At 37.3% G+C, this 26,708-nt stretch overlaps 2 protein-coding genes across 2 annotated transcripts; both read right to left on the minus strand.

Annotated features, from left to right (window-relative positions):
• Positions 1 to 4,953: 4,953 nt before the first annotated feature.
• LOC131017325 (CSC1-like protein At1g32090) lies at positions 4,954 to 10,739 on the minus strand. The gene is made up of 10 exons (XM_057946048.1): positions 10,132 to 10,739; positions 8,970 to 9,122; positions 8,659 to 8,794; positions 8,256 to 8,357; positions 8,022 to 8,141; positions 7,873 to 7,953; positions 7,451 to 7,791; positions 7,124 to 7,369; positions 6,479 to 7,037; positions 4,954 to 5,582 (listed from the first exon to the last, which is right to left on the minus strand). The coding sequence occupies exons 1-10, from the start codon at positions 10,443 to 10,445 to the stop codon at positions 5,118 to 5,120; spliced, it is 2,517 nt and encodes an 838-aa protein (XP_057802031.1). The 5' UTR covers positions 10,446 to 10,739; the 3' UTR covers positions 4,954 to 5,117.
• A 1,664-nt stretch (positions 10,740 to 12,403) lies between these two features.
• LOC131018247 (uncharacterized) lies at positions 12,404 to 20,127 on the minus strand. The gene is made up of 4 exons (XM_057946971.1): positions 19,799 to 20,127; positions 16,557 to 16,903; positions 16,249 to 16,391; positions 12,404 to 15,493 (listed from the first exon to the last, which is right to left on the minus strand). Exons 1-4 carry the CDS (start codon positions 20,125 to 20,127, stop codon positions 12,404 to 12,406), a joined length of 3,909 nt encoding a protein of 1,302 aa, XP_057802954.1.
• Between the last annotated feature and the right edge of the window lie 6,581 nt (positions 20,128 to 26,708).

The following is a 26,708-nucleotide window of genomic DNA, read 5'->3' on the forward strand; positions in this document are numbered from 1 at the left end:
ATCATGAGTACTTTTATTTGCAAAAATGGATATGCAAATTCATTTCATGCTTAATCATATAATAAGTAATTATACTTAATATATGCACATAATAATAATAATATAATATTATTATGCAAATTAAAATAATTAATCAAACTTAATAAGTCAAATTAATTAAAATAGTGCAGTCCATTTAAATAAAGAAGCTGCACAGCCCAATTGAATAAATTAATAAAGGTCCAAAACTTGAATAAAACTAAGCCCAATTAGGCAAATAAATGAATGACTACAGCCCAACCTCGGCCCAACTGACTCGGCCCAAGACTCAAGCCCAACACCCAAACCCTTCTTTTCTTCCCTTTCTCTCCATCAGTCACGCACGCCCCACTTCAGTCCCCCACTCTCAACTGCTCGGCTGTAATACCCCGTTTCCTCGAGCTAAGTTTAGAATAATTTTGAACTTAGATTTAAGATGATTCACGCCGGATAAAAGAAAATAAATTATTTTAATTCCAACAAAGTGAATTACGAAAGCTTTGAAAATTTTAGTTATTTAAATTTTTGTGCATTGCATATTTATTTAAATTGAGCATTTATACGAGCTAAGTATTTATTAAGCGAACCCTGAAGAATTATTACAGTTCGATAAAGCAACCCTTACCATCAAAGCCACTCCCTATCATACTAGTCCTACACTTTATAGCCTTTGAATGAAGCTTCTCTGCGAAGCAATACACTTTGGCAAGATATTTACTTCAACAAAAAAATTAATCTTCACCATTTTCCTTTCACTCATTTTCCTCCCTCTGTCATAAGCAGAATCAAAATATCTACCACATCTCAATTACACTCCAGCCAATTCACTATTTTCATGAATTACACCATCTTCAATTTTTGCCATGAACCCAGCAGCCAACGCAAATCAAAACGACAGCCACGCTCATCATCCACCCAAGGTTTCACCTAAATCTTTTTATTTGTACCTCAATTGTTTACAAGCATGATAGATAAGAACTCTAACATTCATATACATGTATCAAAGCATGATTTATAAAAGGAAAGGTTGAGTCTTGAAGCATCGATTTTGAAGCTTTGATTTTTTTTTCCCTGCCTTTGATCTTGCTGCGTTGAGTCGGTTGATGCCGGTGCGTCTGAGACGGGTCTGTTGGGTGTTGTCGCTGTTGAGTCGAGTCAGGGGGATAAGGGTTGACGGCGGTGCGGCTGGTTGTTACTATCGGCGGCGACCTCGTCGTCTGTCGCCGGTGTATGCAGAGAGAGGGGAGGGTTGAGAGAGTTCCGAGGGAGATGGAGGGCGCGGCGGCAGTCCACTTCTTCTGCTGTCGTCGGCCGATTTGAGTGAAGAGGGAGGGAGTTCTGGGTTCGGTGAGATAGAGGGTAAGTGATGGGGACAGAAATCGACAGAGAGAAGGAAGAGCCGAGGGTGGCGCGGCTTGTCGCTGCTGCTCCTCCGGCGAGCTCCACGGCGGCGGCGGATTCTGAGAGAGGGACGGTGGGCGGCGTGAATGGAGAGAGAGAGAGAGAGCAGTCGAGAGGGAGAGAGAGAGAGAGAGAGAGAGCAGTCGTGACTGAGAGGGAGAGAGAGGCGACTGATGGGGGAAAAAGAAGGGTTTGGCTGTTGGGCTTTGAGAGTTGGGCTTGTATTGTGGGCCGATTTTGCTTGAGGTTGGGCTTTGAATTGTGGGCTGTTTTATTTCATTCAGCTGGGCCCTTAATTTATTTAAAGACTTTGGACTGCCTTCAATTTATTAAATTGGGCTGTCTTGTTTTTAATTAATTAGACTTATTAAGTTTGATTAATTATTATTATGTGCATATTTTAAGTTATTACTTATTATATGCTAAGCATGACATGAAATTGCATTTTATTTTGCAAAAAGTATTCATGATTTAATTGGTCTTATTTATAATTCCAATTTTTTTAAAGAAAGACGAGTAAGAATATTGTTGGTGTTCTTAACTCAAGAATTTTAGTTTTCAATTATTTATTCACTAAATTTTGAAAACCCAGCTAAGTGAATCATAGAATGTTAAGCACTACACCATGACTTAAGATTAGATTCAAGGAGACCTATTAAGAATAGAATTTCTTGTAGGCTTTGTGGACCAAGGGGATTAGCGATGCTTTCCCAAGACAGGTTATGTGATTATGATCTTCAGGCTTTGCCTAATCAGGTGGGCTTACTTTCCAAATGTATAAAGTATGATTGAGTTATTAAGCTCTAAATGTTTCAACGAAATGTAAATTATTTATTCAATGAAATGCAAACTGTTTATCCAATAAAATGTTTATGTGCACTCTGCTCTGTTTAAGGCTCGCCACAACGAATCAATTGAGGTTCTCTTATAGCCTAACACGTTATTTGAGAATTGTGTACACCGTTAGCTGACTCGGTGGGTTGATCTCCATTCGGGCACTAACTAAGAGGCGTTATAAGGGTGCTTGCTGGATGTGTTCCGAAGCATGTAATGTAAGGGCCTGCCTGGGTAGCGTCCCGAGGTCAAAAGTAAACTTGTCTGGGTTACGCCCTCAGTTCAAGTAAATGGGAGAAACGGATCCGTCGGTGGCTAAAGGTCCGGGATCACAGCGAGTAACAGAAAGAGAGTGTGACATGTGCGCACAAATGAAATAAATTATTTTAACATGCTTAGAAGTTATTTCAATTTTAAAACCTTCTAAGTCATGTCAAGTATGATTGGATAAGCTGTCTTTATGAAAATATGAAATGTTTATGAAAATGCATGCCCACTGAGTACATTAGTACTTAGCCCAAAAATACTTTCAAATGTTTTCAGGTTGACTGGCCGGTGCTGACGGGACTGAGCTGAGGCTAAGGTTCAATTTCTATACAGACTTCCGTTGTAGTAATAACTCTTATACATCTTTTGTTTTCTTAACTTAAGATGACTCCATGTCGAGCTTCAATTTAAAATTTCTAGTTTTATGTTAATGAACGTCTGTTGTCAGAAACATGAAACAAAACTTGTGATCCAAAGGGGCCTAGCCCGACTTGTTATCTTATTCGGGTTTTAACAAGGTTGTTCCTTGTTTATTTCTATGAATTAGTTGCACCTCGATTATATTTATTCATTCAAGAATTGGGGTGTGACATCGGCTCTCTCTCTCTCTCTCGACTGCTCGGCTCTCTCTCAATTGCTCATTTCCGGCGACTGAAGCAGCAGAAGCCGTTCTCTTCCCCGACTCCGGCGAGTAGCAGCGATAAGCTGCCGCTCCACCGTTCTCCTGCTCAGACCCAGCACACCCCTCTCCTCTCCACTCAGATCGGCCGACGACAGCCGAAGAAGTGGACTGCCGCCGTTCTCCGCCCAACTACTCTAGACCCGACTCAACACCGCAATCACTCCACAAGGCCAACAATGACTCAAGACTCCATTTTTATCAACATGCTTCTAATCATTCTTCTACCTTTCTTTTCTTTCAAAAACAGACTCATGCTTGTATGTAACATATATATATATATTCACACATTGTTCTTATGTATAAAACATCATGTTACTCTATTGAAATACATATATGCATATATATCGATGGGATGATGCAATGGATCTGTGTTTGTGTCTCTCTGTTTGGGAAAAGTTCGAATGTTTCAAGTATGAAGCATAAAATGGATGCTTCAAACATGCAACAACACAAATAATGGAGTTCAAAGAGTTAAACCTTGAATAGTTTTGGCTGTTGTAATCTCTTAAGCTTGAGTTCTTTTTCTTGTAAGGATGATTTGTGTGAACGAAATAAAGAAGATTTTGGCTGTAGTAAACTTTGAATTTGTCCAATGGTGTGAAGTGTGCAAGAGGTCTTTGAGGGTATGTGATGTTAAGTGTTAGGGGAGGTCTAGCCTACATGGAGGCATGGCTGCTATGGAGATGTGAGGGGTAGGTATTCAGCATGGGCTCTAATTTAGCTAGGTATTGGAGTGTTGAAGAAGTATGGCTTAGCCTACCATGGCTAATAGGAACATAGGGTATGGATGAGAAGTGTTGATGGATTAGACGATTAAAATCCCTCCCGATTAAATTATCGGGATTGTAATATTTCTTCAGGGTTTGCTTAATGAATAGCTCGTGTAAATGTAAAATGCTCAATTTAAATAAATATGCGATGCATAAAAATTTAAATAACATAAACTTTCAAAAATCATTTTTGTTGGAATTAAAGTAAATTCATTTTTTTTTCCAGCGTGAATCATCTTAACTTCTAAGTTCAAAATTACTCTAAATTTAGCTAGGTAAAAGCGGGGCGTTACATAAATGAACCTATTAAACTTGGACGGAGGGAGTATTATTTTCTTTTATAAAACTTATTTTGTTACTTTTTTTGTTGAAAAATGAAAAATCCCAAAATAAAATAAAAAGGTAAAAATGTGTGTCCGTCAATGTTAAAAAATAATTATTTATTTTCAAATGATAACATTTTTTATAAAATAGGCATAAATATTATTGAATTATGAAAATTCATCTATCATATTAAACCAAAGCTGGCTTCCAAAATCTTCCCACTAAAAATCAGTCATTTCATGCAAAAATAAATAAATTATTATTTATAAATACCTAATTGATTTATACAAGTAACTCTTTAATCATGGACAACATGCTCACAATTCCCATGCGTCATCATGTCACCTGCCCAAAAATCTATCCAATTTGAAAATTTAATATCTAATCTCACAATCCAAAATTAATAAGAACTACTCCATCCGCCTCGCTATCCGTGGCTCATTTATTTTTCGATATAAAAAATAAGAAGAATGTGTAAATTACATAAAAGTAGTAGAACTCACATTTTTTTTAAAGTTAATTATAATATTTTATGTATTGAGCCACCGATAACGGGACAAGCCAAATTGAAAAAACGAGTCACTTTCAACGGAACAAGAAAGTGCTATACTGCTATTTATTAACAAATTATGCCACACATCTGCACTACTAAAGAGGTACACGGTTAACAGGTTAACTAAATTAAACAACTCATTTACATATCTGCATCAACTGACAAATAGAAACTTGTAACTAAAAATGGCACTTATTTTCTGTTAAGAGCTCTACATTGAAAAACCAAACTAGAGAAAAAAATCATCAAATAGAAACCAAACCTCAGCTCAATATTGATAGTAGTGATAGTGAGGCTCACTCTCATCATATCTATATACATTGTTAGGTGACTCCACTTCACCATGGTGATAGTGATAGCCACTATAAGGAGGCTGCTGGAGCTCATACTGATACACATGATGTTGTTGTTGCTGCTCCAGCTCATACTGGTAGGCGGCGTGGGGCTGTCCGAACTCATAGTGCTGCACAGCGTGGGACGCCTCTTCTTCTTCTTCTTCTTCGTCGTCGTCTTCTTTTTTGTCGTGGTGATGAAGAGGGGAGGGCGAGCTGAGCTCACTCGGAGAAGGGCTGGCTTCCTTGGCCGGGGTTGGGTCTGTCTCGACCTTCACCTCCACCAACTCCACCTCTTCAAACGACCGGAAGATGGGATGCAAGTACGCGTCCGCCAGGTAGGATCTCACGTCCACGTCAGATGCAGAGGCCCCGTCTTGTGTGTCCTTCGACATGGCTTCCTGATGGCCAAGAGAGGGTATGTAGATTATTCATAAGTTAGCATTACATATCTGAAGATGAATCAAGAGGATGATATCTAGAGCCGGAAAAATTGGTCTTAGCTGGGCTAGGAAACTCGAGGCCCGAAAAAAATGGAGTCTAAAGGCCCGTCCAAACAGCCAGCTTGGGGCTTAAAAGCCCGCCTGATTTTTGTATGATGTACTCCTTCCGTCTCATAAGAAAATATCATTTTTTTCATTTTCGTCTGTCCCATAAGAAAGTATCACTTCCATTTTGGAACATAACCCCACACATTATCACTTTTTCTAAAAAGTAGTGGGTCCCTTTCTCCACTCAACATATTATCTATCAAATATTTCTTAAAACTCGTGTCATCTCCTAAGTGTTACTCTCTTATGGGACGAGAAGAGTATTATACCATTAGGATTTTTTTATATAATATTAGGGTGAAATGGTATTTAATCATTTTGAAAGATAAAACTTAAAAAATACTCACCTTTTACAAAATATATAAATAATAACCATTAGGATTTTTTTACCCTTATATCGAACATTAGCGCATTTTGCACTAATGCTCAACCACTGATGATTATGTCGAACATTAGTGCATTTTCTAAAAACACTCACCACTAATACTCGACTCACAGTGGTCGAGCACTAGTGCATTTACAACTAATACTCGACTCGCAGAGGTTGAGCATTAGTGGTAAATGTATTAATGCTTCACATTGGTCGAGCATATCGAGCAAAGTTTGCGATAGAATCTAAGGGCAACTTTGTCCTAGCCGGTCGGGACAGCCTAACCCGCCCATTTTGTCAGCTCTAACGATAACATATATGTATAAGAAGATCACAAAATTGAAGTTCATTCAGCTATGAAGTAGAATGAGATTACCTCAAGAGGGTACTTCCTGAATGCAGGCTCGAAGCGATTCTTGCAGTATTTGTGAAACGACAGAGTCAACACCGGTAGTATTACCAGCAAGGGAGTCGAATTCGCAGCCTCCTTCGTGCTCAACAGGCCGAGCAGGAGGAGCTGCGAAATGAGCAAGCTCGCCACGATGCGGCCATGAACATGAGGCCAGAACGCAGCAGCGCTCTCGTATTGCTGGTGATACACATTAACCACCTGATGACGATACACAAAGTATGCCAAGGCGAAGAAGACGAGTATGAAAGGGAGAAGGATTGGTGTAACGACCATGTAAACAGCGCCTAGGAGGAAGTAGAGCTGAAGACTGGGTAGAGCCTCTGGCAAATCGACACCTCCAGGGTTCATCGCCCTCTCCATGTCCCTCTCGGTTTTCACAATGAACACGTTCTTCAAGTGGAAGATCACCAAAGGCTTAAACCGGAGTATCTCACAGGCGATCCCAGCCCAGCCATCGACCATTATGTACGTGATGAAGAAGGTAGCCTTCATTGGTATTGACACACCTATGTTTCTCGGGATTCTGCAACCAAAACGCGTCTAAATTAGTACAAACTCTCAAGAAACATGCACGAACAAGAGGCGTGGCACGTGTGGAAGGAACATTACTGCTCAGCGGATTCGTGGAGAAAGGCGTGGAGCTGCTGGAACGCAGTTCCTGCCACGATGCTGCCAAGGAACACGTTGACCAGCATGAAGTAGTAGTATTTCGCAGCAGTTCTTCGTTCCAATACTGATAGTGCCACGTGCCCTTCTATCTTCGACATAACCATCAGAATCGCGGGGAGGAAGTATAAAAAGAGCTTAAGCGTGAGACCGGGAAGGAAACCCTGCAAGAATGACTTGACAAAGCTCCTGCAAATCGACAAACACTAGCTTACTCAGTCTAGAAACGAAACTACAGACGATCAAGTATATATATATATTGACACTTACCATTCAATTAATGGCCTCAGGAAAGGCGCGACTCTCTCCAGACCCTCCAGATTGGCCAGTGATTGAACAAAGGCAATAGGTATCATGTAAAAGAAGACCAATGCAAACACGAGCAACGATATCACTAGCCTCCGGATGCTCAGCGAAACAAATGGTATAGCAACGTTCTTCCAGTATACATCACGGGGTTCAGGCGCCCAATCTGTTAGCCACAGCGTGGGGTTTTTGCTCTGTTGCGTCTGCGCACAGACAGCCGCTCCCCATCTTGAATTGAACGACACAAATGCAGCCGGTGTTATGGATTTGGGATCGTTTAGAATCTTTTGGCGCTCCATCGTCAACTAAGAGAAACGGATCATTAAAAATTCGGATTTCATCACCACAAAATGAAACCAGTTGTTGATCAAGCTAGCCAGACTTACTTTTTTGTCGAGATATTTAATTTGATCCTTATAGTAGTCGATTGAATCGACTCTTTTACCCCAGAGCCCAAGGCAGCCTCTCTACACAGATAAAACCAAGTAAGTTTTCAATCAAGCATTAAATTTTTTTATAGAATATATATATATACCTTAGTCGTAGGCCTCTTGTCTGGATGCCTCTCGAACTTAAGTTGATTATAGTCGAGCCAGTTCTGAAGCCGGTGTCTTTGTCTAACGAGTCTGGCAAACTTATTAGCGTTGTACACGGCCTGGTTACAGCACACGAAAGGTAATGAACAAAAGTAAAACAAGCAGGTTCAAGTAATTAAAAACGACAGAGATCTTTTCGAGTAGAAAAAGATTTGTATGAGAGAATCTACTACCTGGTGAGATAGATAATGATCCGGATGGTTTCTCTTGAAGAAGGTTTCGACACTATCTGATATCGAGCGTCCTGAAACATGTGGTACATTTGTAACAAGAACCTGAGGATTATCGAAAAGACTTTCAATAAGTAAACGAACGAGATTCAAATCAAAACTTAGCATCATAATCAATATTGAGGCTTCACAAAAGTGTAAAGATTCACAATAACTTCCCCATAAATTGAACACAGATAGTAGAATAGCTAAATTATGCATGAGTTTCACCAAGAAGAACATTTCCTCACAATATCAAGTCCCTCTGATAAGATCTATCAATGGATATATATCATCCATCGAATCTTCATCAAGTATCGTGTAAGAAATGCACGTTTCGAGCTACAGCAAAGATCACACAACTAACCGTGAATTGTTCAGCACGCCTGGCTTGAGAAGCCAAAAACTTCAGCCGCATTGAAGCAACTCTATTGTATTCCTTATAAAGCATGAACAAAGCCCAGAAAGTAAACAAGTACTCCATCGATATGTGGACAAAAAACCTGAGATTCAACGACTCCTCAGGCTCGAAAATTGAGGTGTGATGCAAAACAAAATAAGGAAATGGACAGCAAAAAACACTATGCTTTCTATTTCATGCAAAATGTACTTTAAATTTCTGAGTAGGACAAGACATTTCAATATTGTTTTAGTAAGAGGACCACAGATTGCACCTACTTATAAGACTTGGGGCGAACATTCGAGATTGAGAGCTTGTCGATGTCACTGACAACCAAGTCGCGACGCAGGAAAGATAGAGTTCCATCGGATACATTCACCGGAATTAGAATCAGAAGTGCCACAGTTGCTATTGGTGCAAATATTTTCAACCTGACAAAAACTAAGTGTGAATAATCTGAAAAGAAAATTTCACCTTCAACATCAAGTTAGGTAGGAACCAAAACATCATTAGCAACTTCTTGCATCATCTAATCAAAATATGCTTACTACATAAATGTGCTTCAAAATGGTAGCATATAGAAAATTAAAAAAGTTTATTCTTATTTTCCCATTAAGCAAGAGAACTACATGGTTTTGATGATGCTCTACATGAGAACTTTTCCCACATATTCCTGAAGGATTACAGAAAGAATCTAAGAGTCAATTCCACAAATCATATGAGCTTCTTACAATAGGGAAAAAAAAAAAGATGCAAAATTATTGACATTGATTAAAATACAATATGAGGAAAACCTAGTCATAAACTTCTGAAGAAGACACCAGTTACCAAAAAAATTAAGAATTAAAAAAATAGGAAGTAAAAAGTCAATCCACTCCACAGCACATATAAAAAAGATTGAAACTTTGACAAGAGCACAGATCAAAAGCACCTCAAAAACTCTAATAACACAAATTTCAACTTAAAAAATCACAAATTTCATTATGGGAAAACACTCATCATCACTCATGACAATCTACTAATCACAAAAAAATTAAGAGAGAGGAGGGAAGAAAAAAAAAAGCTTACAGCATAAGTCAAATCTTAAAACTCAATTAAACATTGGTTCCAGTACCAGAATCTATTACTATTGATGCAAATTAAATTAGAAACCAAAAAAATGCAAAGTTAATTAATGACTGATAAGAAATACATTATCAGGAAAACCCATTCATAAACTTCTGAAGATACTAATTTATCAAAAAAAAAAAAAAAAAAGACAAAATCTGACAGTCAGTAAAAACTAAAAAGTCAATCAACACAAAAAAGATTGAAACTTTGGCAAGAGCACCTTAAAAACTCTAAAAAATCACAAATTTCAACTTACAAAATCACAAATTTCATTATTGAAAAAACACTTATCATCAATCTAGGAAAAAGAAAAGGGAAAGATGCAAGTACCCAAGAGTGTAAATCCTCAAGAAAACAGCAGAATCGAGGCCAGCATGGCTAATAAGCTCAGACTCACTCATCTTGAGCGCCTGAGGCATCCAGTTGAGAAAGGTGAAGTAAGTCATGATATTCAAATTGACGAATTTGCCCACCACACCACCCCACCCCCTGGGGCTCGTCCTCTTCCCGGCAATGTACCATTTGGGAAAGTAAACTCTGTCGTTGATTGGCTGAATCCTCAGCAAGGCAAAAGCCAGCAAGAATGTGAAGGCACTGATTATGTTGATCAGCGCAGACACCCCTATATCTCCAAGACTCGCCATTTCACACAATTCTCAAACAGAAAAAACGAATTTGGAAAGGAAAAGAAAAGGGTTTGAAAAGAAGTAGAAGATGAAAAGTGGGTTGTTAGTAGAAAGATGTGAACACAACTTCATCATGCTACATTCACCAAATGAAATGAAAAGATGCTATTTTGGTTATTCATTGCTGGTAATTGGCACAATCACACATATCATCAACTAAAAAATTTATTCTTGGTGGCTTTATTTCATTGTCTTTATGCTCTGGAGAAAAAAGGTTAGTTAATGGGATATATGATTGATTAATTTCTGCACTTTGAATATAGTGGGTCATGATGAGTAATGCCTTCTTTTCCAACTATTGTTTATGTTTATTTATTTTTAATTTTTTAGGTAGAATATTGTTATTATTAATTATGTAAAAATTTGCTCATGGGAATATTGGGACCAGTGACATGGGTTTTTTTGGTTGCTTTTGGATTTGGTAACTGAAAGCGAAGAATTTCAGTAGCTGGGGATTGGAAATGTCTGGTTTTTGTATCTGCTCGTGATTGTGCCTTGTTTTCTAGTGGATGTGGTGCAATGCTTTCTCAGTTTCTAGAGTTGACAAAGTGTGAAAAAAGTAGACAACCTTTTTTATTTTTCTTTTATCCTTTGAAATTTAGCTTAATGTACAAAGTTTCATTTAATTGTAGTTATATACTATAAATAAAAAAATTATCATAAAATATACTCCTTCCGTCCCAAACGAAATGTCTTGTTTTCCTTTTTGGGCTGTCTCAAACGAAATGTCTTGTTTCCTTTTTTGGCAATACACTCTCTCTCTATACTTAATATTTAAATAATTTCTACCAACTCATTTTATCTACTTTATACACATTTTTTAATCTCCGTGCCGAAAAGAAATAGGACATTTCGTTTGGGACGGAGGGAGTATAAATTATTAATTATTTTAATTTTTACATAATTATCAATTTTAAGTGAATTAATATCATTTTAACTAGCTGAAGTGATAAATTAATTTAAGCGGTCTTAGACACTTTGATTAGTTGAAAACTTGAAGTGGTCTAAATATTCAACTATGTTATTTAGTATATTGATCATTTAAATTATGTATACATTTCAGGCATTAATTAATAATTATGTGAACATCGAAAACAATTGAAAGTCCGCACATTTTAATAAGCGTAATTTTTAATTTATGTGTAAAATCAGAATTTGGTGGAAAATAAAGCGTAATTGCTTTTCTGTTCTATTCTAGATTGGGTTTCTTGATTTTCAGGCGGTGCGCCGCCGCCGGGAGGCGGTGGTTAATCATGACGAATCGCGGATCCATCGCCGTGATTTTTGGTTATTGCAGATGGCATTATTTGTTGAGGATTCTTTATTTGGGAAAGCTTGCATTTGACTAATCCGTTAACGTAGTTTTTTAGATGAATTAATTTAAATTTATGATCCCAAAGCTTATCTCGAAGATTTAATTAAAAGTTCAGTCTTAAAAAATAATCCATTCTTAAGTTTTTTTTCCGCATGTTCGTCGCGAGGCGAATAGGGCTGCCCATTGCTTAGTAAATTTTGTTGCTTGGTCTGATGGTGTAATAATCTGGAAGTAGGATTTTCCGTCCTGACTTTCAGATATTGTTCATCGGGATTTGAAATAAATTGGTTCCATGATTTTCTCCTAAAAAAAAAAGAAATCCATTCTTAAGTTTTTTTTAAAAAAATCCATTCTGTAACACATGAAATAGTTTTATGATAAATTAATAATAGGGTGAGGTTTCTTTTTTTTTTTTTTTTGATAAGAAAAGGAATTTTATTAAGAAACAAACAGAGGTACCAGGAGTACCCACAATAGGGTGAGGTTTCTATGGTATGATAAAATTATAAAGTGACGAACTCGCAAGAGAAAGAAAATGTTATACCTCGCAGGCATTACGCCCTTCTTTTTTTTTTTTTGAGAACCAAAGGATAAAACTTCATTAGCTCAAGCCAACCGAGTTCACAGCAAAAGGCAAACTCACAGACGACAACATGGGAGAAAAGGAATTAAGAGCAAAAGAAGCAACTTTATCAGCCACTGAATTACCCTCTCTTGGAGTCCAGCTGAACGAAACTCGACGGAACGATCGACTCAACTCATCAATCACCCTCAACGAATCACCGAGATAGGAAAGATCCTCTTCATGCCTAACCACTTTCCAATATAATTGTTGACAATCAGTTTCAGCGATAATGTTATCCACCCCTCTTTCTTGGCAGAACTTCAACCCCTCGATCATGGCCAACGCTTCTCCTTCAACCACCGTATAAGCGCCTCTTTGAAAGCCAAATCTGCATCCAACCACATTGCCATTTCCTGATGTCAACACCGCGCCAATGCCAATCCCTTTCCCCAAATCCACCGCCACATCCGTGGAAATCTTGGCATCAAACTCGCTATTGCAGTCAATATGTGTAGCACGTTGCCTCGGACCAACAGATCGATTCGGGGCCACCCAGATAGCTCTATTTGCAACAGCAAGACATTCAAGGTGTGAGAGCTCCTTATGTTGGAAAACCAGTAAGTTCCGAGCATACCAACAGGACCATGCAAGCGCGGCAAACAGACTATGAACCTCTCTTTGAGGATTACATCTAATTTTGTCAAACCATTCCACTATAGAACATGAAGCATCCTGATCAAGAGGACGAAGCCGAAGCGGAGACATAGCCCACAGATATCTAACCCATTCACAGTCCCTCAAAGCATGCTCAAGCGATTCCACTCCGATTCCACATCGACGACACAAGACATCAACCTCAATACCTTTTTTACCAAGAGCCTCCGTCGTGGGAATTGCATTGACGAAACAACGCCACATGAACAATTTCACCTTTGGGATCACATCAAGGCCCCATATCCAAGTCGAGATGGGAGAGAAAGAATTAGAACTCGATGCCTCAGTCTGACCCACGATCTCCATAGCCAGATTATAGCCGGATTTAACAGTATACATATTAGACTTCCCTCGAGGCCAGAAAGGTCTATCAAGTACATGAGGATTGATTCTAAGCTGCGCCTGAATAGTCCAACGATCAGAAAGAGGCAACATATCAGTAAGAGATTCGGTGTTCCACTGATTCTGATCATCATCAAATAAAACTTCCGCCTTCAGCAAGACATGTCTATGCTCCACTTTTGCAACATTAAAAGAGCCTTTCCCATCAGGAATCCATGGATCCACACCAATTCGAATACGAGCCCCATTACCAATTCTCCAAGTGATACCTTTCGCAAGCAAATCACGGCCTACTAGTAAACTTTTCCATGCAAATGATGGGTTGTGAGCATTACTAGCCAAAAGCAAATCATTCATTGGAAAGTATCTCGCTTTCAAAGAGCGGGCAAGGAGAGAAGTATCATTCACCAGAAGTCGCCACGCTTGTTTGGCTAACATGGCTTGGTTAAAAAGGGAGATATCCCGAAAACCCAATCCACCATTATGTTTTGAGGTACAAAGTTTTTTCCAGCTCTTCCAGTGAATGCGACGTTCCTCATTTTTCTGGCCCCAGAAAAAACTTGCAGCCACACTGTTCAACCGTTGGCAAATTTGGTCCGGAATAGCAAAACAGCTCATCAAATAAGTAGGAATGGACTGGAGAACAGATTTGATGAGAACAGTTTTACCAGCTCCAGAGAGAAACCTCCTTTTCCAATCTTTTGCTTTCTTTCGGGTCCTATCCACCAACATTTGGAATATTTTTGTTTTTGAACGACCAACCACGCTGGGAATTCCAAGGTAATAGGAAGATTGTCCCGCTCTTTGCACACCCAACAGATTCGCCAACATCACCTGCCTTCCCTCATCCACGCCTCCACTAAACGAAATAGAGGATTTCTCGAGATTCACAAGTTGCCCCGACACTCCTTCATAGTCGTTAATGACCCGCTTCACAGTATCAACCTCCACTTCATTCCCCCTACCAAAAATAATGCAGTCATCCGCAAAAAGGAGATGACTCACCCTCGGTGCAGTTTTACATAACCGGGCTCCATGCAGGAGCTGACTAGTTTCGGCCCTTCGAAGAAGGCCCGACAGAGCTTCAGCACAGAACAAGAAGAGAAAATGGGAAAGTGGATCACCTTGACGCAGCCCCCGCCCCGGCTCGAAATGGTTACCTGGGAAGCCATTCACAAGAACTCTAAAAGAAACAGAGGTAACACACCTCATGATTAAATCCACAAAAGCCGAATTAAAACCCAAATGTAACATAATAGCTTCAAGAAAGCTCCACTCAACACGGTCATAAGCTTTTGCCATATCAAGCTTAAACGCAAACACTCCACGATTTTTGGCTTTATTAAGTTTCATCATGTGGAAAATCTCAAAAGCAAGCAACGCATTGTCAGTAATTTGACGACCAGGGACAAACGCAGACTGACTCTCATGCACAATAGACGGGAGACACAACTTAAGCCGATTAGTAATGACCTTTGAAATGAGCTTGTAAACAACATTACAAAGATTGATAGGCCTAAAATCAGCAGGGTAGACACAAGATTTCTTTTTAGGGATGAGACAAATAAAGGTGGAGTTAAGAGGACCAGGGGACACACCATTATTAAGAATATCAAGAAGGATAGGGACAATATCATGATTAACAGTCGACCAAAAAGACTTGTAAAAGAGAGCCGACATACCATCGGGCCCGGGGGCTTTCAAAGGATGCATCTGGTTGAGGGCTTGAACAATATCGTCTTTGGTGAAAGGTCGCATCAAATCCCTGTTCATCCCATCGGTAACCACAGGCTCTATGGAACTGAGGACATCAGCGGGGTTATGAATAGGGCCAGAAGAGAAGAGCTCCTGAAAGTGATTCTGAAAAATTGCCTCCATCCTATCGGTCTTACTGGTCTTTGTACCATCCGGGCACTGAATTTCACGAATGTGATTTCTTTTCTTCCTTCCTTCAGCAATCTTATGGAAGAAACCAGAATTCCTATCCCCCTCAGCCATCCAATCCGCCCTCGATCTCTGCTTCCACATCAATTCCTCCCGTTTTAGAAGCTCATCTAACTCATTCTCAAGCTGTTTTTGATCATCTTTTGTATCCGCATATGTAAAAAGTTGTCAAGTTTCTAAAGAGTATTTAAAGAAAAAAAATCAATAAGAAAAGAAGATACTTCCTCCGTCCCATGAAGCATGACACAGTTCTTTTCGGCACAAAAATTAAGAAATTGGTATTTTGTGTGTTAAAGTGTGGTAGGTGATAAAGTGAAAATGTGAATAAAGGGTAAATTTTTTGTCATTTTTAGAAACGTGTCATGCTTCGTGGGACAGACCAAAAAGGAAACTGTGTCATGCTTCGTGGGACGGAGGGAGTATAAAGAATCATTTAACTTTATAACCCAAAAAGAAAAAAAAGAATCATTTTTTAACTTTCACTTTTTTTTCTTTTTTTTTGAGGCAGACTTTCACTTTTTTTAGTTGGCTGTTGTCACGCGAACGCACGCGAAATTTATGATTTTTAAAAATATATGCATATACAATAAAAAAAAGTTAATACTAATATTTCGTATGCTCAATTTTTAGTATTTTTCGTATAGCATATCTTTAAGAGTTAATATATAAAACTATCCACTTTCATATTGTAAAGATAAAAATTGTCCACTAAGATAAAAATAATAAAAACTATCAACTTTTTGATTGAAAAGACAGAAATACCCTCTCTTAAATACATGTACTCTCTCTTTCTCTCTCTCATTCTCTTCTCTCTCCCTCCACGCATCTTTCTCCTCTCTCATTCTCTTCTCTCTCTTTCTCCACGCATCACCGTCGCCGACCTCCGCCGCATCTTCCCCATGTGCCCGGAGCTCCTCACCTCCTCCTCCACCGCCGTCCGTGCCACCACCTTCCTCCTCCGTGAGGCCCGCGTGGACGCCGCCGACCTCCTCTACGTCGTCCACCGCCGCCCCTGCCTCATCGCCTGCAGCGTGGAGTGGTAGATCTAAGGTTCCAGACTATCTTCATCTCCATCGCCGCCGCCGTCTATCTCCACCGCCTTCATCTCCACCGCCGCCTTAATCCTTAGGTTGCTGGTTCAAATCCGACAGTGGTTGTGGGGGGATGTTGCAGATCTAGGGTTCTAGACTTCCAGGCGTGGTAGATCTAGGGTTCCAGGCGGCTTGGGGATTGAAATCCGAAGCGCCGCCGCCTAGGCCTCGTTGCCTCCACCATCTCCTGCTTCGCCCCTGCCGCGAAGCGCCGCCGCCCCCGGCCTTGTCGCCTCTGCCATCTTCTGCTTCACCCCCCGCCGCGAAGCGCCGCCGCCCAGGCCTCGTCGTCTCTGCCCCGGCCTCGTCGCCTCCGCCATCTCCGACGTCAGGTAGGGGCGGCGCTCCTTCGGCTTCTTCTTCTCCTCCTCTTTCACGGTACAGAACGGAGGCGGTGTTGCTGAGGACAGTGTTTGGCGTCTGGCAGAGGCCGCCGGGAAGTGGTCTGGGCGGCGAGAGGAAAGGCGCAGTGCAGCGTGCTCAGAGGCGGCGCGTTTTCCCAGGCAAAAAAAACCCTAGTTCCATATCTGAGTAATTTTGGGGATTTTTGTTTTACTTCCTTGAAAAAAAGTTTAGATCTGATACGTCTGTGAATGATTTTCGTTTTAAGATCTGTTGAGACTTGAGATTGAATGTTGAGATTGTTGATTCGAAGGAATTGTTGTATTTTAATTGTAGATTGAATTGATTCGAATAATATTTTGTTGTATTTTGATTGTTGATTTAGAGGAATTGATGTATTTTGATGGTAGATTGAGTTGTTGTATTTTGGTGTTGTACAACAATTTGATTGAGCTGTATAATTATTTTTTTAATGTTCTTAAATTCACAACCAAAATACACAACCAAAATTTAAAGTTTTAGTTGTGAATTTGAACTTTAAAAAACTCAAACTCACAACTACTTGAATTCACAACCAAAATAAATTCTAGTTGTGAATTCACAACCAACATAAATCTGGTTGTGAATTAAATTTTGGTTGTGAATTCACAACCAAAAAATTCTAGTTGTGAATTCGACTGGTTGTGAATTAAATTTTGGCTGTGAATTCGACTGGTTGTAAATTCACAAACAAAAAATTCTGGTTGTGAATTCGACTGGTTGTGAATTCTCAATTCACAACCAGTGTGAATTCACAACCAAAAAATTCTGGTTGTGAATTCACACTGGTTGTGAATTGCGGAATTTTTTAAAGGGGTGATGTAAAGTGGACATTTTTTTAATTTTTAATGTGAAGGGTATTTTGGTAACAATGGACATTTTTTAAGTTTTTTATTTTAGTGGACATTTTTTATCTTTACAATATGAAAGTGGCCATTTTAAAAATCCACTCCTATCTTTAATTTTGATTTTCTATTTAAAAACCTCAGATTTTTAGTATTTTTATAAAATATTTTGTTATACCAAATTTAATAGGATATTTGCCGTAAAATACACGAACTTTCAACAAATTCTGATTTTTCCCATAACCTTTAAAATTTGAAAAAAAATACACAACCTTTCAATTTTTTCTGATTTTCCCACGGGCATAAAACACTCTCAAATAGAAGTTGATTTTAGAGCTTTTGACTTATATTTTTTTATACATAAGCGTGGGGGATAATAAATGTGCCATAATAAAGCCGACGTACACGCTTAGGTATCAAAAAATTTAAATCAAAAGCCCAAAAATCAGTTTCTATTTGAGAGTATTTTATGTCCGTGGGAAAAATCAGAAAAAATTGAAAGGTTGTGTATTTTTTTTCAAATTTTAAAGGTTATGAGAAAAATCAGATATTATTGAAAGTTCGTGTATTTTACTGTAAATATCCCAATTTAATAATAGAAAGATGATTCCTAGAGGCTGAGGTGATTTTTGTTTTTAATTACCTAATCATAAAAATAAATAAATAACTAGGAGTATTATATTTTGTCCCCAATTTTTAGCATTTTTCATAAATTATCCTCAACTTTCATTTTTATTCAAAAATTCCAAACTTTAGCATTTTTCGTGAAATATCCTTATATAAATTTTGATAATTATGTGGCATAATCTAATTTCAAAAGTATCCAAGTTTATAAGCTTTACATATCGTACATATATCATAGATACCTGGATGTAATTGGACACAGTTTATGGCTACATCCTAGCTCCAATTGATTGTGCTTAAGTAGTAAGGGGGATGAATGATGAATCATACATGATGATAAGGGCTCAACGAACTTCTCAAACTGATTGCGGTCAAATTATGAATTCTACGACATCAAAATGATAACTGAATATTGTGAATGAATTGTGAATTCTACAGCATCAAATTGATAATTGAATATTGTGAATGATGCGAATGCTTCTTTTTAGATATTTAAGACTTGTAAGGCTTATGAATTTGGGTGATTTTGTGCCACCTATAAGACATATAGGTTTGAATAATTTTGTAACTGAATTATGACCCATATCGAATTTTGTATTGTAAGACATTTTATGAAAGATGCATGTTTTTGTGAGATGGGCCAAAATACTAAGATGTGCATGTTTTTAAGAAACGAAAGGAGTTCTCCCTTCGTCATCCCTCAAAAGTTTGCCTAAAAGGAAACGACGCGAATTTTAATAAAAATTGGTAAAAGTTATTTAATGATGGGGTCAAATATAAAAATAGTATTTAAAGGATTATAATTTTAAAATTGATGGTGAAGTCATGTATAAAAATAGAAAGTAAGAAGATTAGGACAAATTTTTAGGGAACACCCTAAAAAGAAAATTGGAACAAACTTTTGAGAAGAGAGAGAGTATTACTTATGAGTTCAAAATTCTTTTGGCCTCTCATTTTTGGGAGATCTTGTGTAGTCGGGCAAATCGACTCGGAGAAGCGTTATGATGATTAAATATATACTCATATATATATATATATATATATATATATATATTGGGTTATTGCAATAAAATACACCAAGTTTACCAATTTTCTGGTTTATATCATCACTTTTTTTTGGCAAAAAAATACATGAATTTATAATTTGTTCATAATTATCCCACCATTTATAATTTCGCCCAAATTAATCTGAGGTGGCTGCCGGAATTGCCAACGTGGCTGCCGGAATTGCCAAATCACACATACACACACTTCTCTCTCTCTCTCTCTCTCTCTCAGACACACACACAAACACAAGCACACACGCGCACAGCCCCTCCCCCTTCTCCCTTCTCCGGCGACGATAGTGTCACCGCCGCCGCCGCCCTCTTATACTCAAACTCCCCATTCGTCTTCTTCTCCACCACCATAATATCGCCTTCCCTAATCTCATTCAAACAACTCAAACCTTATCTATGGAGGGCCTGGCTTCCTTCTCGGCCTACAGGCACCTAAACGCCAGCCGCGCCATCGCCTCAATCATCCTCACAGTCTCCGCATCCATCCCATACCCAAGGGACTCGTCAACCAGCTCCTCTACTGCGCCCCTCTCAATCCGAGCCGCGACGAGGCTGGCCAGATTGATCTCGTCGATTCGGGTCGCCGCCTTCCCCCACCAGCAGAGCCCCATCTCTGCCGCCCTCCCCGACCAGCAGAACCTCCCCCCTTCGCATCCCTCCTCCACTAACAGAGCCCGCCCTCCGCCGCCCTTCAGTCTCTCTCCCTCGACCAAAACCACCAATTTCTTCAAAAACTCAACCAAAACCACCAATTTCACCATGCTCAATTACAGATCTGCAGATTGGAAGACTTTGGGTGAAGACGGCAGAGATCGAAAGGGGAAGTGGTGGTGGTGGAGTTGGGAGAAGGGGAAGGCTCCACCCGCCGGGCAGGAGAAGTGGCGGTGGCAGCAGGGGCTGGGGGAGGGGGACGGTCTGTTGGGTTGGGGCGGGGGGGTTTGGGGGGGGGGGGGGGAGAAATGACAACACATCATCATTCTCAAATAAATTAAATGTCACGTCAGTGCCACGTAAATGACACATAAGTTTCGATTTCGCCGGAGATACTCGATGTGGGAATTTTACGAATAAATTATAAATTCGTGTATTTTCTAGCCAAAATAAAAGGTGATGATATAAACCAGAAAATTGACAAACTTGATGTATTTTATGACAATAACCCCTATTTTTTTTTAAGCGGAAGACAAAATTAAAATTCTTATCACTCGATATCATTCTTTACAATATTTCTAAACCAACTAGAAAAATCATCCACTCACCAAGTGGTATTCGTTAAGTGCCTAGCTAGCAGTTAGTGCCAAATTATACGCCACTCTATTTGCTGTTCTATACATATGAATCATGATAAATCCTAATAAAATTATTTTTATTCTTAAATAGTCGATGGTAATATACAATGATATCATCATTGCCATTATACATGTGAATGGGTGTATTGTATTTGCAATGGCAAATGAGTAACGAAATAGAATGTTTATTTTTTCTACCCAATCCAACTAGCCGTTTATCCACTCCCAAAGCAACATAACGTGAAGTACTAATTCTTTTCTGTTTTAGTAATTTATGCAAGTTGCTCACATTATTTTAAGCAAAATTACAAATATTTCATTGGCTTAATACCATAGTTTACATTTACAGAGTGTGAAGAATAATCTATATATCAACATCAATAGCGGATTTAGGATTTATTATTAGAGGATGCTCAATAAAGTTCTAAATTTAAAAATATAAAATTCAATTTTATATAAAATAAAATAATAATTATAGTTATTAAATAATTTTAAATTATTTGATAATGAAAATTAGCATTATACATTATTATTATAGAGTATTAATGTATTATGCGTAATAATAAATAAATAAATATTTTTATACACAAACATAAAAAAATACCGAAGAAGACCGTTGCATCCTTTTTCTTCATCTTTTTTAATTCAATATAGGCACGTGTATCCATACCTTTTATTGCTCGCACTCGGTTCTCTCTCTCACCTCTGCTTCAAGCCCGAGGGTGCGCCAGCGCGCCGCATCGAGCCGGCTCTTGCATGCACCCCTAACCCCTTATTGCAGATGCTATAAGACCTAATTAAGTACTCCATCATCTCGTTAAATTTGCTCTTATTATTATTATTTTTTTTTGGAACGTTTTAAAATATAATCCACTTTTTAATGAATTGTATTACAACTTTTTTTATTATTATTATGAAAATGACCTCACTCGATCATTATTTGTACAAATAACGTGAGGAATAGGACTTTGCCTCTAAATCTGCTATAATGTTCACCGACCTCTTCCTAACACCTTTTCTCAATGAAAGCGGTTTGTTTGTTTTTGTTTTTATTGTTTTTATTCTTAAAAAAAAAAAAATCCTATCACTAAACGATGTTACCACACAAAAACAAACAAAAGAAATTATTGAAATTGTTTGAGATCACTCATCACCCTAGGCCATAGCAACCCAAAATATGCAAACAACGGTGAAGTCCAAGTAATCCTAAAACCAATTGTAGTTACTTTTAGCTTAGAATGTGTGTGGATTGTGATTTTTACTTGTTAGGGAATCAATTACATCAAACAGTTTGGTGAACACATTTGTGTTATTCATTCAACAAAAATACCAGCAACGAGCAAAAAAAACATAATTACCATGCACTATGAAGTTTTGAATTATCAAGCACGGCATAAAATCTCTCGTACCAACATTTACACTGTGTGAATACATATAAACTTCAATAAAAAACTCATAAGTATCGTAATAGAATGTATGGTGGGACATTTGTAATGTCTTATTATTAGAATCCATATGTATTCATATCGTGCGAACGTCATGAGGAGACTTCAACTAGAAAATAATAAACATAGTTCCTTTAGTGTTTGTATAGAAAATTTCATTGTACGTATCTGGTTAGGGATGTCAATCTCACTCGATTTCGGGTCAGTCTATTCGGTTTTATGTTATTTTTGATTCGGGCTAGTCGATTTTTTTTATTTTTCGGGCTAAAATTTTTCCACCGTAACCCTAACCCACTCGATTTCGGGCTAACCCGTTCGAGCCAACAAGTTTATGATTTTTTTATATGTTTAATTTTTTTTTATAAAGATAATCATACTCTTGTAATAAAAATATGTCGTGTTTTTTAAATCAAGACATTTCGCCTTGGTTTAGATACAAAAATTAGTGTTATTTTAACGTAAATTTACATAATATTTAACTTTAACTTCATTTCCAATAAAAAATGTATATAGATTTAACATAAATGACTATGTTTCTTTGACTTTTATATCATAGATGTTTGTTATTAACCGTAGGAAAAAATCAAAACATATTCTACAAACTTCGAAATGTTATTATTGAATTAAAAAGTAAATTATTAAAGTTTAAAAATCAATTATTAAGAAAGAGTTCGATTAATCGGGCCAACCCTATCGGGCTCGGGCTATTTTCAGTTCGGGCCATTCGGACTAAATTTTTTTCGGTCTAAAAATTTTCAACCCTAACCCTCCTTTTTATCGGTCTATTCGGATCGACCCGTCGATTTCGAGTTTTTTTGACATCCCTATATCTGGTTAATAATTCAGTGGTTTTATTTAGGAAACCAACCGAATTAATGAGAATTAACCAAATTATTTGGTAGTTGGTTTTACTACCTTTATTTTTTAAGAAAAAACTTTCAAATGTAATAATATATAGTAATTATTAATAACCAATACTAATCACACTATTCCTTAAAAAAAAAAATACTAATCAAACTATTTGTTTGTTGGTCTTATTAGAGTTCGTGTGTGTCCTCACCCATATACCCCCTCCATCCTATGAAGCATGACCAAGTTTCTTTTTTGGTTTGTCTTGCGAAGTTTGACCAATTTTCTTATATGACAAAAAAATTACGTTTTATTCACCTTTTCACTTTTACACCTACCATATTTAACACACAAAATACCAATTTCTTAAAATTCATGTCGAAAAGAATTTGGGCTTGCTTTATGGGATAGAGAGAGTAATATTTTATATCATTTCCTCTATCCATATTCATTTTGCTTGTATTTTTTTGGGAACTATTTCATTTGACTTGGTCTAATCTATTTTTAATAAAAATAGGAGCTATTAATAACACAATTAGCTTATTATAATTATAAATAAGTTTTAAATAAATGTATCCTAATACTTTATCATAATAAATATTTACTCCTAAATAATCGTGCTATAAAGAACTAAGTCAAATAATGCGAGACGAAATGAGTATTCCATTCGTCCCAATTCAATAGGCCATATTTTCTTATTTGGACGTCTTATTTCAATAGATCACTTTCTAAAATGAAAAATCAATACATAGTAAATATTATCACATAACTCATTATTTACTCCAATGTCATTATATCCGACACATAATTATTATTTTTTTTTCTCATATTTTTTGGTTACATATATCCACACAAAAAATTATTTTTTCTATTAAATTTTATTATAAATTATTTATTTTTTAATATTCGTGTCCATTTCTTACGACCTACTTAAATTGAGACGAATGAAGTATTATTTAGATATTCTATTGTACACATATCCATTTTTTTTTCTAAGACAAACATATATCCAAAACTCAATCACTCACAAGACACAACGTTTCCCAGGAAAACATAGTTGGGCCGGTCCAGTTTTATGGGTCTCGGGATTATCAACGTTTGGCGGCGGAATATATTCTCATTCTTTAATAAGCGAAAATTAAATGTTTTAGTATTATTTGTGGAAGTAATCAGTATTACTATCAGTAAACAGCTGAATTGGACAGATTTAAATAAATAAAAAACATATCCTAGAAAGACAGAAAGAGAAGATGAATACAATATACAATTTTGAAAATAATTAGCTATTCATTAATTGCGTTCTCTATTATATTTAGCCAATTATAACGAACATAATATAGACAAATGTATAGAGAGAAAAACACACAATCAACTCAATTTGCTTCAATAAATACAATTTCTTATTACAAATATAAATATAAAAAATTTATCCATTTTTTGTGTATGAAGGAATCAGTTCTAAAAACAAATTAATATAATTTTAATAAAAATAAATATTTTAAAATCCCAATAGGCAGTATCAAGTACATATTTTCAAATCCATGTGGATAGATTCTCGAGCACCAGACTCGACTCGTACCGTACGCGATCCGCCCAATCCAAGCATTATTTAATATACTAGTTATATTACACAAACGAAACGTTATTTAAAAATAAATGAAACTTTTTTTAAAAGCAAATGAAATTTTATGTAGAGCAAGTGATACAAAACAAATGAAACTCTTATATAAAAAAAGGAGAGAGAATTTTGTTGAAAGTACAATAATTTATATATAATTAACACTAACTATAATAACTCAAAAAAAAAAAAAACACCAAGTATAAATGATGATATAATTATATTCATGAAAGACACTTTTTTAAAAATTATATGAGATTGTTTTTAAAAGAGAAATTTTTATTTACATCAAGCAATACCATGAATGATAATCTACACCGGTCTCAATATTTATTGATAAATAAGACTTTTCTTTATAATAATTATCACTAATTAAATGGTAAAAAAATTAAATACAAAAATTCTTCATAATAATTATCACTTTTTTTATTTAATGAAAATCTTAGCTTTTTAAATATGGCCGTACTCATATACGAGAAAATAGTTTTTTATTCTTTTTCCTCTTCAGAATCGACAAAAGGAAATTGAAAATCGAAATACGAAAAATAACAAATCAAACCCGAGTAATTTCAATCATAAAAAATACTGTAGCTAAGGGGCCCACCTAAGCAACGAACAAAACTGTAAATTTAAAAAAAATAAAATTCCCGGGAATAAATCCAATCAGCAATCAATCAACAAGTCGTTAGTATTGAGCAGAGCAGGTCCACACAAATTTCTCTCTTCATTCCTTCAACAATGTCACCTCTTCCACTCCCTCACTCTAACCTCCGCCTCCCACAACGCCTGCTACTTCCTCCATTTTCCCATTCTCCACTCTCTCCCTCCTTCTCCCCAATCGCCACCATTCTCTCTGCACTCCATGCCAAAAACCTACAAAATTCTCATCAAAATCGCTACTAGCTTCTTCCAATTGCAGGAATGGCATTAAGTCGCGATCAACCCTAATTTTGGGGGCAAAATTCTCGCTTGTCGATCCGAAGAAGAAAACGGTTCTGGTGAAGGCGGATTGACCTCGGCGAGCCCTAAACCCCAAAGCGCGGTACGTGACTGCGTCGATCGAGAGATTTTTGAACTACATTTTGCCCTAATTAAATGAATGGCAATTTGATTCTCTGTTTTAATTGATGTACTTTTAGAACACTCGTAAGAATTTGTTTGAACCTGTGTTTCCCTTTGAACTATAGACTGTTTGGGAAGAACATAAATACTTGAGTATGTTGCTTGGTTGCATTTTATTGAGTTTTACATTGAACTTACCTCTGCAATCACTTTTTTCAGAGGTCTTGTAATAAAAGCTAAGGGCATGGTGCTTGTGGTCACCAATAGACTTACTATAAATTAGACAAACAGGACTTTCAGCCTGAGCCAAATTTTAATATTCTTCATTGGCTCACAAAGATGCGCATTCACATTCTTTGTTCGCGTCATGGAATTGATGCTGTATTCCTTTGTCATTTCGTTTTTTGCCCTATTCAAACTGAAATTTCACATTGCAATGTAGTTTATTCATTAAATAAAGGTTTACTTACGAGTTAGTTTTTGTGGTGTTGAATTTGAACAGCCAAAGGGGATCCTTTGGGGGGATGTTGTGTTAGTCCAAATGGGTGCTCAATTATGCTCCACAAGGTTAATACTTGAAAACAGTTGTACTTATCATTCTATTGTCTGGTTTGCTTTCCTATGACTACATAGCTGTGTTGGGTATCTCTTATCTCTTCACCGTAATTGCATATGATGTTTGATGTAGTTGATGGAGTTTGTTGCGGAAAGATTGCCATGTCACTCGAGGATGCAATCTGAACTCAACAACATGTTTTGTGCGGGCATGCGTTGAAGTATTGCTACGTGAAAAGCCTCCTAATGTGGAGTTGGCGGCTAACCCTTTTGCTTCTACATGGAGCGTGATACTAGATGTAACTGTTAAATATGAAAGCTATCTAATATTAAAGGAACACATAAGTTTCTAATCTTAGGAGTTGATGATATATTCCAGCTTCGCGACGAGCTTGAGGAGCAGGACATCGTTGAAATTAATCCTCCAGCTGTCAAGCAAAAAGCCTTAGAGAGTCCGGCCATCAGCTTAGAGGCGCGTCTTCCCCTGTTTCGCAGGGGTCTGAGAAGGGTGCCGCTAGAAAGGG

Source organism: Salvia miltiorrhiza, chromosome 3, assembly GCF_028751815.1.
Source record: "Salvia miltiorrhiza cultivar Shanhuang (shh) chromosome 3, IMPLAD_Smil_shh, whole genome shotgun sequence".
NCBI lineage: Eukaryota > Viridiplantae > Streptophyta > Magnoliopsida > Lamiales > Lamiaceae > Salvia > Salvia miltiorrhiza.

Excerpts from the sequence above, each read along its gene's own strand:
- LOC131018247 (XM_057946971.1), bottom strand. The coding sequence starts at position 20,127 with ATGGTGAAATTGGTGGTTTTGGTTGAGTTTTTGAAGAAATTGGTGGTT. Across the intron at positions 16,392-16,556 it reads TAGATCTACCACGCCTGGAA|GCGATGAGGCAGGGGCGGCG; the intron begins GTCTAGAACCCT and ends TCCACGCTGCAG. Across the intron at positions 15,494-16,248 it reads ATGGGGAAGATGCGGCGGAG|CTTGAGAATGAGTTAGATGA; the intron begins GTCGGCGACGGT and ends GATCAAAAACAG.
- LOC131017325 (XM_057946048.1), bottom strand. The coding sequence starts at position 10,445 with ATGGCGAGTCTTGGAGATATAGGGGTGTCTGCGCTGATCAACATAATC. Across the intron at positions 8,142-8,255 it reads ATCATTATCTATCTCACCAG|GCCGTGTACAACGCTAATAA; the intron begins GTAGTAGATTCT and ends TGCTGTAACCAG. Across the intron at positions 5,583-6,478 it reads TCAGGAAGTACCCTCTTGAG|GAAGCCATGTCGAAGGACAC; the intron begins GTAATCTCATTC and ends CTTGGCCATCAG.